The sequence below is a fragment of the Ovis canadensis genome, chromosome 2, assembly GCF_042477335.2.
Source record: "Ovis canadensis isolate MfBH-ARS-UI-01 breed Bighorn chromosome 2, ARS-UI_OviCan_v2, whole genome shotgun sequence".
NCBI lineage: Eukaryota > Metazoa > Chordata > Mammalia > Artiodactyla > Bovidae > Ovis > Ovis canadensis.
Window position 1 is genome coordinate 113174802 of NC_091246.1, and position 13245 is coordinate 113188046.

At 36.4% G+C, this 13245-nt stretch overlaps 1 protein-coding gene across 2 annotated transcripts in view; it reads right to left on the reverse strand.

The window, feature by feature from the left end:
* The window catches only part of MFSD14B (major facilitator superfamily domain containing 14B), a 118686-nt gene that overhangs the window by 34801 nt on the left and 70640 nt on the right, over positions 1 to 13245 (reverse strand). For both annotated transcript variants that reach the window (XM_069576802.1, XM_069576803.1), the window contains exon 3: positions 10317 to 10379. In XM_069576802.1, coding sequence (XP_069432903.1) covers positions 10317 to 10379 — 63 coding nt within the window. The remainder of the gene's footprint in view (positions 1 to 10316; positions 10380 to 13245) is intronic.

Sequence of the window (13245 nt, forward strand, 5' to 3'; positions counted from 1 at the left end):
TGAGGCTTATCTAACACAGTATTTTCTCCATAATGTATATCAACACTCCCCTACACTAAGAAACACTTAACAACACTTGGTCATTTTAAACGGGAAAATTGTCAATAAAAGGAACAAAAATGCAAGATGCATAGCACTAAATGGACTGCAAAATGGACATGCTCACAGTATGAGACCTGAAACAAAGAGTGTCCTTTGTCCAGCCTGAGCTGGAAACATGCAGCTGGGCAACTCAGACTGCTTCCTCATGCCACACATGCATGAACATGAAAGCACTGTCCTGACTCAGAGGTTGCAGGTGAATTTAGTGAGTAGGCAGATTCTGCAAATAAGAAATCTGGAAGTAACAAAGGCTGAATGTGCTAAGCCATGCTATCAGGGTTCAGTGACTACTGGATAAAACATGGTGTGCAGAGTCCAGTGTGGACCAAGAATTAGTATGTCAGTTTTGTAAATGAGCTTCCCAGTCCAGTAGATTTTTAAGGTGGCATAATTAACTGGTCAGTAATCCTAACATGGCCTTCAGTTCACTTCATTTGCTCAGTCGTGTCCGACTCTTTGTGACCCTCTGGACTGCAGCACACCAGGCTTCTGTGTCTATCACCAATTCCCAGTGCTTGCTCAAACTCACATCCACTGAGTTGGTTATGCCATCCAACCATCTCATCCTCTGCCATCCCCTTCTCCTGACTACTGCCTTCAATCTTTCAGGGTCTTTTCCAGTGAGTCAGTCCCCTGCATCAGGTGGCCAAAGTATTGGTGTTTCAGCTTCAGCATCAGTCCTTCCAATGAATATTCAGGACTGATTTCCTTTAGGATTGACTGGTTTGATCTCCTGGCAGTCCAAGGGACTCTCAAGAGTCTTCTCCAACACCACAGTTTAAAGGCATCAGTTCTTCAGCTCTCAGCTTTCTTTATAGTCCAACTCTCACATCCATACATGACTACTGGAAAAACCACAGCTTTGACTAGATGGACCTTTGTTGGCAAAGTGATGTCTCTGCTTTTTAATATGCTGTCTAGGTTAGTCATAGCTTTTCTTCCAAGGACCAAAAGTCTTTTAATTTCATGGCTGCATTCACCATCTGCAGTAATTTTGAAGCCCAAGAAAAGAAAGTCTCTCACTGTTTCCATTGTTTCCCCATCTATTTGCCATGAAGTGATGGGACCAGACGCCATGATCTTAGTTTTTTGAATGTTGAGCTTTAAGCCAGCTTTTTCACTCTCCTCTTTCATTTGCATCAAAAGAGTCTTTAGTTCCTTTTCTCTTTCTGCCATAATGGTAGACATGGCCTTACAGGCTCTAATTTGACAAAATAGCAATTAAAGCTTATTGTTGAATTAAATACAATTATCTATAAACTTTTTAAAGCATATAAAGAATGGCAATTACAACTCACTTGAAGCAAAAATACATGAATTTTATACTTTATACAGCTATCATAAAAGTATTAAGCATAAGGTGTCCTTAACATAAGCAGCTGACAAATATTTGACTAAATAAATGTGTCAATACTGTTAAAGTTTTAAAACTAAAAATTTTGTTTTGTTTCCTTCAAATATTTTAATTAACTCTGTAACTCAGTATGAGAAAAATGGTACCCATGAAAAATAAGATATAGTCATTTAACTGCTTTTGAAAACTTTAATTTTTCAATGAAAAAGTTCACATCTTATGACATCCTTTGTAAGCCACAAGGACGCAGAACATATAGACATAGATTACCCCCAAATTATATCATTCACTTTGATTTTGCATACAGTATTTTACTAATAATGACTTTCATCTCTTTCATTTTTTAAAAGGAGATCAAAGAGAAATTTTCACACTGATGGGATTGTTTTTATTTATATAACTGACAAATGCAAATTTTTCACATAAAAAATAGTCCTAAAACAAGAAGCACCTTTCAGACCTAGGATACATTATACCCTACACAGTACACAGCTTTTCTTTCCAGGACGCACAACAATCAGTTTTATAGGACAAATGACAAATATGACACACTAAAATCTAGGAAAGGTGATTTGCAAAGCATGAGGAAGGTCTAAGAACAGCTAGTAATTCTGAAACTTCTGGGAGAGACCAATACGGGCAAGAGGGCTGAAATGTTTTCTTTTGATTAAGGGAGAAAAGGAGATGGATATAGGGAAGATCCACTGAAACAAAATTTTAATTAAAATATAAAGAAACAGACTGTTTTCACAGGTTTTCCCTTAATCTTAGAAGTAATAGGGCCATTACTTCAAATTGATTCCAAGAAAAAATAACAGCACATCTATATGCCAATCTGTTCTATGGCTTTCACACAAGTGTCTTACCCTATGAGAAGGGTACTACTAGGGTAAGTAAGTAACTAGCCTAAGGCTCAGGGCTCATAAGCAGTAGAACCAGGATTCAGCTCAGGCTGAGGTGGCCCTAAGACCTGAGATTAACCCGGCCCATAATTCAAATCAATTATCACACTATTTTTCTTACTAACATTTTAGTGTCTCTGTCCTGAAGCACACAAAGTACTAGACTTTACCTACTGGTGAATTCTCTTAAGCACATTTCAATAAATGTATAAATTACCAGTCTGTTATAAAATGATATTTAAAATTTATGAAGTCATCTCTCTCAAGCAGTTTGCTTTACAATATTGTTTACAGATAATTAAAAGGATAGTTTTTATCCAACTTCCTGTCCAAATTAAGGAAGCAAGATTGTGTATGTGTGTGTATGAAAAACACTTCTGTATTTAGTAATACTGAAGAATAGCTAAAAGGGGACTTTAAAGGTATCTTGTTTTTTATTTTTTAATTCTTAGAGACATCAGTCAACAATTTCTCTGTGTGTTTGTGCTATGCAATGGTTGATGATTTAATTCATGACATTGCAGGATGAGACAGTTTGGCAGTAATTCCTAGGCTCAGATAAACTCTTGACATCTTAAATGTCCCTGTATGAGTGTTCAGGCAGAGGCTCTACATGACCATGTCCTTGATCAGACTTAACCATCCAGTCTAGACTGAGAAGAAGCATTCCATGTGAATCCTTGTGGTCAAGCCCTGGGATGGATTGCTGGGTCTTCCACTTTCCCCCTCTTTCAGCCTCTTGCTGTGATGTTAAAGCTAGACAAGAATAAAGCAGCATGCTTTAGAGGCACTTTGTTCATACTGATTGACCCAGCTATATACCAATCCTGGACATCCAGCCAACTTAGTTTTAGTTAGTTTGGGACACTGATGAAGATATCTAGTTTTTAAATATGTATAAAATGAGCTAAAGAAGAAAGCTAAAAGAAGTTTCAAGGTGGACACTGGGCAATCAGACCAACTGTCTTCATGAATAATATTATTAGTCAGTCCATCTGGTTATATTAAATCCAGCAGTAATAACTTGACTTCATCTACTAAGTCAAACCACAGCATCTCAGCCTGGTTATACTTCCAATGAAGTGTAGCCAAAACTACTTTAGTGGTTAGTTTTATGTGTCAGTTTGGCTAGGCTATAGTACCCAGTTATTTAGTCAAACACTAGCATGGGTGTTGTCATGAAGCTAATTTGTTGATGTGGTCTAACATCTACAATTAAATGGCTTTGAAGGGTATTTTTGTTTAGTTGCTAGGTCATGTCCAACTCTTTGTGACCCCATGGGCTATAACCCGCCAGGTTCCTCTATCCATGGGACTTCCCAGGTAAGAACACTGGAATGGGTTGCCATTTCCACCTCCAGGGGCTCTTCCCAACCCAGGGATTGAACCCATGTCTCCTGCATTGGCAGGCAAATTTTTTACCAACAAGCCAGCCACCAGGGAAACCAAAGTAAAGGGTAGTACCCTCAATAATATGGGAGTTTCATTTAAGTCAGTTGAAGGCCTTATGAGGAAAATCTGAGGTTTCCAGAGGAAAAAATTCTGCCTCAGACTGTAGCATCCTCAGGACTGTAACATCAACTCTGGCCAAATTTCTAGCCTGTCCTACATATTTCAGACTTGCTAGCCCCACAATCATGTGAGCCAATTCCTTAAAGTAAGCCTCTTTATACAAATATTCCATTGGTCTTATTTCTCTGGAGAACTCTAACACAACTTATTGCTAGTCATATAACAATGTCTGCCATATATTTCAATTTCATAAAGATAAAAATTGCTAGTGAAAAAATTTTTGAGTAGGACTTTGAAAACCTGAGAAGTATGATTAAGTATGAGTTTTTCCCTTTATAACTGTTAAGATGAACAGGTACTAAATTAACAATCATTAAAATGAGAGGATTAATGCAAAATAAATTTCATTATTGAAAAATTAAGAATTGAACAATCTTTATTAGGAAAATAAAGAACTTGAAGACACTTCATAAAAGTAGCCAGCAAATAATGTAAAAATACCTAACCTCACTTGTAATTAAAAAAATACAAATAAAATTACAGTGAGACATCATTCTCAAGCTATCAAATTGGTAAAGATCTGAAAAGTAATACTTGTATTAGAGGATGGTGAAACAGATATACATACTGCTGATGGGTGTGTGAAATGGCACAATTGCTCTAGGAGATAATGTGGTACTATATATTCAAGATTTCTTAAAATGCCCACACTTTTCTACTCACTAGTTATAATTTTACAACTCTATTTCTAAGGAAACAATAAAAATATATAAAGATTTATTTTAAAAATTTACTCAGAATTATCTTCAATAGTTTACAATTAGAAACCACTTATACAGGGAAATAGATAAACAAATTATGGAATATTAATACAATGGAGTATCATATAACCATTGCAGACAATACACATAGTTTTTACTTTGCATGGTAGTATGGAACTGAAAGAAATGACTGCAAGCTGAAACCTTGTAGTTATTCTAATCAATGGGAAAAACTGATTTATTCTTTGACTTTCAGAAATTTTTGTCAGAACACTGAAAATTCTTTTACTATCACTTATAAATGTCTAGTGAAATGAAAGAAATAGAAAAACTAGTATTTATTTAGTACACCGTAATTTAAAGCATTAATAATTAAAATGTTCTTTGTAAAAAAAAAAAACATTAAGAGTCATAAGACTAGCACTTTTCTTCTTTGAAAGTCCTACATGATGCACATATCTTTTATGAACTGGAAAACTGTCATAAGCATTTCTAGGTTTGGATCAGATTCCAACATATCACTGGATCAAAGAGGCAACACAATACACATTTTGCTTTACATGCATGAACTAACAGATGCACAGTGACCAGGTCATCAACACTTTGAAATGTCACAATGGGTTATGACGTGCATCTGTTATTGACATAGTGTTTTGTGGACTGAGGAGTTAGCAGTTATTTATAATTTATGCAACTACTCACAGTTAATACATATGGTAGTGGAAATCTGAATTGTGTGTTGGGAGACTCATGCCATTTAACTGAACTGTGGCAACCGAAATTTGTGTGTACTACAACATGCAAAGAGAGGGCTGCTTGTACTTCACGTGGTTTTAATGTCATGGGGAAATTAGAAGGTATAATTAGCAAATGCTTGATATAAGGGGAAAAGAAACATAGTTATAGTCTCTAAGTAAGCTGGATCTTGACTTTATCAAAAGGACTATAAAAAAGCCTGGAGGAACTTTTAATTCGACAGTATTTGTTGTTGCTTAGTCGCTAAGTTGTGCCCAACTCTTTGGTGACTCCATGGACTGTGGCCCGCCATGTTCTTCTGCCCACGGGATTCTCCAGGCAAGAATACTGGAGTGTGTTGCCATTTCCTTCTTCAGGGGATCTTACAGACCCAGGGATCAAACCCACATCTCCTGCACTGGCAGGTCGACTCTTTACCATCTGAGCCACCAGGGAAGCTGAGTGCTAAGAACTATGCTGGGGATAGCAGTGAGCAAAGCGGACAAAAATCCACGTCTTTAAGAAACTTTCAGTCTAAAACAAGAGCAGTGAGGAGAACACAATAACAAGATAAAGATAAAGCAAAATATACAGCATGTCAAAGGAGAGATAATGCTTTGGAGAAAAAGCAGAGTAAGAGGATTAAGAGTGATGAGCACTGGATACATTACTCAAGATGGCGGTCAGTGAAGCCTTCACTGACAAAATAACATCCAGGTGAGGAGCTGAGGGTTAGTAAAGACTTTCAAAACCTGGGAAAAGCAAGCAGAAAAAAAAACAGTACCTGCAGAGCCTTCAGGCAGAAATAGGCTGAGGAAGTTGTGGCTGCAGCAAGGTCAGTAGGAAGTGGAACAGAGTAGAAGGGTGCTGTCAAGAGAAAATGGGGGCTGGGGTTGGGTGGTTAAGAAGAGCACCACAGGGACCCCCAGAGGTCCAGTGGCTAAGACTGTGCGCCTCCAACACAGGGGACAAAGGCTCAATCCTTGGTCAGGAGACTAAGATTCCACACGCTGCTTAGCACAGTGTGTGTGTGTGTGTGTGTGTGTGTGTGTGTGTGTGTGTGTGTATAAAAGAAAGGAAGAAGAATGCCACCAACTGGTTTATATTTTATCATGATCTCTACCAAAGGGCTTCCCTGGTAGCTCAGTTGGTAAAGAATACACCTGCAATGCAGGACACCCTGGTTTGATTCCTGGGTTGGGACGTTCCCCTGGAGAAGAGATGGGTTACTCCCTCCAGTGTTCTTGGACTTCCCTTGTGGCTCAGAAGGTAGAGTCTACCTGCAATGCAGGAGACCTGGGCTTGATCCCTGCGTCAGGAATATCCTCTGGAGGAGGGCATGGCTACCCAAACCAGTATTCTTGTCTGGAGACTCCCATGGACAGAGGAGACTGGTGGGCTACAGTCCATCAGGCTGCAAAGAGTCAGACATAACTGAGCCACTAAGCACAGTACACACAGCACTGAAAGGGGAACAAGTAGAGTTTTGATGATGGTTCTATTTTGAAGTAGAACAACAGAATTTGCTGATGGATTGGGTTCCGGATATGTATGGAAGAGAAAGAAGACTGATTCTAGGAATTTTGGCATAAGCAAGAATGGCATGACAAGTAACTAATATGAGGAAGACTTGTGAGTTGGTCAGGCTGGAGGGGAAGACCAGGAATTTAGTTTTGGAGCTGTTAACTTTCAAATACTTATTATGCAAGGAAGTAGAGATGTCAATTAGGCAACTGAATATACAAAGTCTAAAGTTCCAGCTCAAGGTTTAGGGAGATACTTATTTGAGAGTTTGAAGTCTTAAGTCTGATGATATCATTAAGGGAGTTAAATATAGAAAGAAAAAAGAAATTGTCCCTGGCTTGAGCCCCTTTATCTGTCAGAAGTCTAGGAGATAAGGAACATAAATTACTTGTCAGAAACAGGGTTAAGAAAGAAATTAATTTGAAAACACAATTTTTAGAAACTCAAATTACTGTATGACCCAGAAATTCTACTCCTAGCAATGTACCTATGATAAAGTGAAAACAATGTCCATATCAAAACTTGTATACAAATGTTCAAAGCAGCATTATTCACAATAATATAAAAAACCAGAAACAACCCCAAAATGTCTATCAACTGATAAATGGATAAACTGTGGCATGGATACAGAGTGAAATACTGTTTGGCCGTAAAAAGAATAAAGTACTCATAAGTACTACAGGTGAAATTTGAAAACACCATAAGAAAAGAAGTCAGTCATAAAAGACCATACTGTATATTCCATTTATGTGAAATGTCCAGAACAGACAAACCAATAGAGACAGAAAGCAGATTTATACTTGAGATTAGGGAGGAATGAGGAGTACAGGATTCATTTTTGTAGCAATGAACATGTGATAAAATTGACTGTGTTGATGGCTGCACAACCCTGAGTATAATGAAAAAACCACACATGCACTTTAAATGGATGACTTGCATGGTAGGTGAATTATATCTCAGTAAAGCTGCTGCAGTAACCAAAACCACAAACAAACAACCCCCTGCCCAACTGGAGAATTCACAGAACAGAACTGGTTACTCTTGTATACTTACTTTATTGATGCTCACCCCAAATCTATTATGATAGTAAACTTACAAAGTGAAAGTTAACTGTAGAAAATCTACAAAGATGAACAAACTGTATAAGGAAGAAAATTAAAAATCATCCATAAATCCACATCCTTTCAAACTTCAGGTGATTCCTTTTTAATCATTCCCCCCCCCCCCCCCCCCCGCTTACTTACATTTATTTTGGTCAAAATAAAACTGAAACCATACTATATTACATTATATGGCTATACCACACATATCTATTCTTCTAATTTTAAGGAATTTATAAAGTTTCTACAGGTTTGTTATTACAAATAGTCCTTTAGCCGAATCCTGAATAACTCGATTTGAGAAGAACAAATTTCTAGAAATGCAATTACTTTGTTAAAATATGTGAATATTTTTTTAACTCTAAAAATACTGCCTTCCAGAAAAGCTATACCAATTTATCCTCTCATCAACAGTGCAAGGGGACACAATTTACCAAAAATTGAACTAGTTCTTGTCAGTTTAAAATTCTTTAACAATGTGCATGAAAAAACATTGTCTTATTTAATTTGGGACTCATTTCTTAATAGTGATAAACTTATTTTCACATTGACGTCTTTTGTAAACTGCCAGCTTACATCCTTCTTTGCCCTTCTGGGATGTTAGTCATTTTCCTACGCTTTTACTTTGAGAATGCTTATATGTATTCCTTCTTCTATCACAAAAAACAGTTTGTCATTTGTATTTTAAGTTTGATGATGGTGGCTTTGACTTACCAAAATTTAAAGATTGATATAAATGACTCAATCTTTTCATTTATGTATAATTCTTATTCTAAAAAAGAAAATCTTTCCCCAGACTGGTGAGAAAAGTGATCATCAGACTTTCCTTGTAACAGTTTCTGTTATTTTTCTTTGCAACATTTACTAAGTATTTAACACATGAATGTAGAGTGCTAATAGTTTTACATATACTAGCTCACTGAATCCTCACAATCACCCTACAAGAGATCTTTTATCTTTCTCATAGCTCTCCAGTGAAGGGAAGATTACATTATATGACTAAGGTAACCGTTAATAAGATGCAGAACAGAAATTTAAAGCAAAAGCAATATAAAAGCCATATTTGTTCCACTGTGCTCATATCCATATTAAGACATTTTAATAGAGCTATGCTTGGCTGTAGGGTTCTCTCATATCCTCATCTGAGAAACAACGACCAGTTACTAAAACATGTAACTCCTTAAGCTCAATAAATTGAAGTTCAATAGTTGCTGAAGTTATTTATAAGTCCTGGTCCACACCCTTGAATCAACTTAAATACTTTATGTTCTATGTTTTTTTACAATAATATTGTGGGTATCTCTAAGTGAAGTATGAAGAGCTTGCCACTTGGCTTTCAGACACAGACCAAGTTGGATTTATTCTGCAGAACCAGACTAATATAGATTTTATTCGCTCCACATGATTAAAGAAAAAGATCTACAGAGTGACTTTCAAAGACTCCACTGTAATGATACACTTATGTAGTATTTGTAATCAATGCCCTCTCTCATTTAGTTTTTCATTTGCTCATGTAGATAAAACTGCTCACAAACTAGTGCTTAAATAAAAACACACCAGATTCTTGATAATATTCCTCCTCTCAATGAGTATTAAAAATGTCTTATTTTACTTTATTTAAATTGTTCTGTTTTACTTATGTTATTATTGTAAGCATTCTCCAATTCTTTTTGAAAATAGACAAAGAATAAACAGTATTCATTACAATTAATGTTGCTCAAAGCATTCCTCTGACTGAATTTAGCAAAGTACTATGGCATAATTTTAAGTGTGCTTTTCAAAACAACATAAAATTATGTAGACTGATATTACCTAAGTTGAAAAGAACAAATTAGATGCAGAACACATATACTTTACTACAAATTGGGACTGGAAGAAATCACATTAAAATTTAAACAATGAATTAAGGTTAATTATGTCGAGTGGTTGAGAGCTCAGAAAATTGTGTCTAGAACACCAGCCCTGACATAAGACTTTACATCCAACTAAATCTTGATGACTCCATCTTCAATCTCAAAGTCTATCTTAAAAGAAGACATTAATACTTGACCTATTTTTAAGATTGACTTTATTCTGTTAATAGAGGAATTAAAATTCACACAATTATACCCTTCATATTCTGCTCTGTACATGTTAATAAAAATAAAGCAGTGCCTTATGGATTTGGGTTGTATTTTATTTTGACTTTGATAATTCAACTAAAAATTTGATTTACAAAATTTACAAATGGTAATAGTTTTCCAGAGTCCTATTTAAACTTCCAGAGTTAAGCTATCAAGGACTCCTGGCTTCGGTTTGTTGTGGGCCAAACAAAACTTGTTCTTACCTTTACACCCTGAATGAGACCATTCATGAGGAATGTGTGTTGAGGAAACGTTTCATGTAGAACCTACAAAAAGCAAACAAACATCAAGAAAAATTCTAAAGTAAATGAAAGGGAAAGATTTCTGACTCTTGTTAATGGCAGACTAGGTAACTAAACCCTGGAATGAAAAATGTTAAGGAATAATGAAATATGGAAAATGTCTTAAAAGTATGAAAAGGTAACAAGATAATGAAGTAAGAACCTAAAAACGTATGCCAAGGATTCAGTTGCTTTTGCTACAAAAGCACAAACAATTTAAAGGATGTACTACAAATAGCTACTCAAACTCAGTTATGAACCTGCAGCCCAGCTTCATGGCATGTACATGGTCCAGGAAACCTCAAACCTTAAATTCAGATTATACTGATCCAGACTGATAGCCTCTCCAGATGTTTAGAAGAAAAAAATCTAAAGTTATTTCTGAAAAGGCCATCACTCAGGCTTCACATCAACCATACATGTACTTTCTCAAATATAATGACAAGGACATAATCAAAGGTAATCAGATACAAAAGTAAATAAGACACCATGAACAAGAAAACAGCAAACAGTACGTAACAAACACTCAAAGACCTCATGTTTTGGAATTATTTAACAGACTTTAAAAATAGCATGCTTACTGTGTTACAAGACATATAAAGTAACCTTGAAACTTTGCAGCAGATTAAAAGAACGAAAGTCTAGAAGAGAAAATACTAAATTAAAAACTCAATGGGTATGTTTAACAAGATTAAACACAGTTTAAGACAGTTAACTGACAGTTAACTGAACCAAAAGGTAGGTTAAGAGAAGTTATCCAGAATGCAGCAGAGACAAATAGACAGGATATAAGACAGAAAGTAAAAGACACAGAGAAGCCAATAAGAAAGTCTAACAATGTAAACTAGTCCAGTAATAACAGTGAGGCAGAGATAATATTTTAGAAGCCAGTAATTGAGAATGTAGTTGAATCAATGACAGACATCAATGAAGAGATTAAAGCACCTATCAAATTTTAAGCAGTATAAAAAGAAATCCACATTTGCAATCAAATTAAAATTATAGAGAACCATAAAAAAATTCTTTAAAACAGAAATAACAGATTGCTTTCAAAGGAACAACAGTTAGATTTCTTAAGACTAACATTTTTGAACTGAGACAAGGAGTGTGCTATTCTATCATCAGGACAGTAAGAAAAATAAAACAAATGCCAATCTAAAATTGTATACCCAGTTAAAATGTCCTCTGACACAAAGGCAAGTCTCCACATTTTTCGATTTGGCAAAAACAAGTTTATTCACTTATAGTAATGAGTTTACTAACTTATAGACTCTGCTAATTTGACTTTGTGGATCACAATAAACTGTGGAAAATTCTGAAAGTGATGGGAATACCAGACCACCTGACCTGCCTCTTGAGAAACCTGTATGCAGGTCAGGAAGCAACAGTGAGAACTGGACATGGAATAACAGACTGGTTCCAAATAGGAAAAGGGGTATGTCAAGGCTGTATATTGTCACCCTACTTATTTAACTTCTATGTAGAGTACATCATGAGAAACGGTAGGCTGGAAGAAGCACAAGCTGGAATCAAGATTGCCAGGAGAAATATCAGTAACCTCAGATAGGCAGATGATACCATCCTTAGGGCAGAAAGTGAAGAGGAACTAAAAAGCCTCTTGATGAAAGTGAAAGAGGAGAGTGAAAAAGTTGGCTTAAAGCTCAACATTCAGAAAACGCAGATCATGGCATCTGGTCCCATCACTTCATGGGAAACAGATGGGGAAACAGTGGAAACAGTGTCAGACTTTATTTTTGGGGGGCTCCAAAATCACTGCAGATGGTGACTGCAGCCATGAAATTAAAAGACGCTTACTCCTTGGAAGGAAAGTTATAAGCAACTTAGACAGCATATTAAAAAGCAGAGACATTACTTTGCCAACAAAGGTCCGTCTAGTCAAGGCTATGGTTTTTCCAGTGGTCATGCATTGATGTGAGAGTTGGACTGTAAAAAAAGCTGAGCACCGAAGAATTCATGCCTTTGAACTGTGGTGTTGGAGAGGACTTTTGAGAGTCCCTTGGACTGCAAGGAGATCCAACCAGTCCATTCTAAAGGAGATCAGTCGTGGGTGTTCTTTGGAAGGAATGATGTTAAAGCTGAAACTCCAGTACTTTGGCCACCTCATGCAAAGAGTTGATTCATTGGAAAAGACCCTGATGCTGGGAGGGATTGGGGGCAGGAGGAGAAAGGGACGACAGAGGATGAGATGGCTGGATGACATCACCGACTTGATGGACGTGAGTTTGAGTGCTGAGATTCATGGGGTCGCAAAAAGTTGGACATGACTGAGTTACTGAACTCAACTGAACTGAACATATTTTAAAAAATACTTTCAAGAGAAGGAAAATTATAGAGGTATAATTAAGGTTCAAGATGCAAAATAAAATAAAGATCATGGAAAATGGTATATAAATGAACAGGGATGCTGCAAAACAAAAATAACAGGTCTTATAGTTTTTATTTTTATTATACAGAAGTAAAATATTTAATTGGATTTTACATAGAACAGTGTGTACATGACTATGTAAAATGGATAGGCTACAAAGACCTGTTGTATAGCACATGGAACTCTGCTCAATATTACGTGCTTGCCTGCATGGTAGGGAGGTTTGAGGGAGAATGGATACATGTATATATATATGGCTGAATCCTTGCACTATTCACCTGAGACTACCACAACCCTGTTAATCAGTTGGCTATATGCCAATATAAAATGAAAAGCTTGAAGTCTGAAGTAAAAAAAAAAAAAGCTTAGAGAAGGAAATGACAACCCGCTCCAGTATTCTTGTCTGCTAAATCCCATGGCAGAGGAGCCTGGTGGGCTATACAGTTCAAGGGGTCACAAAAAGGC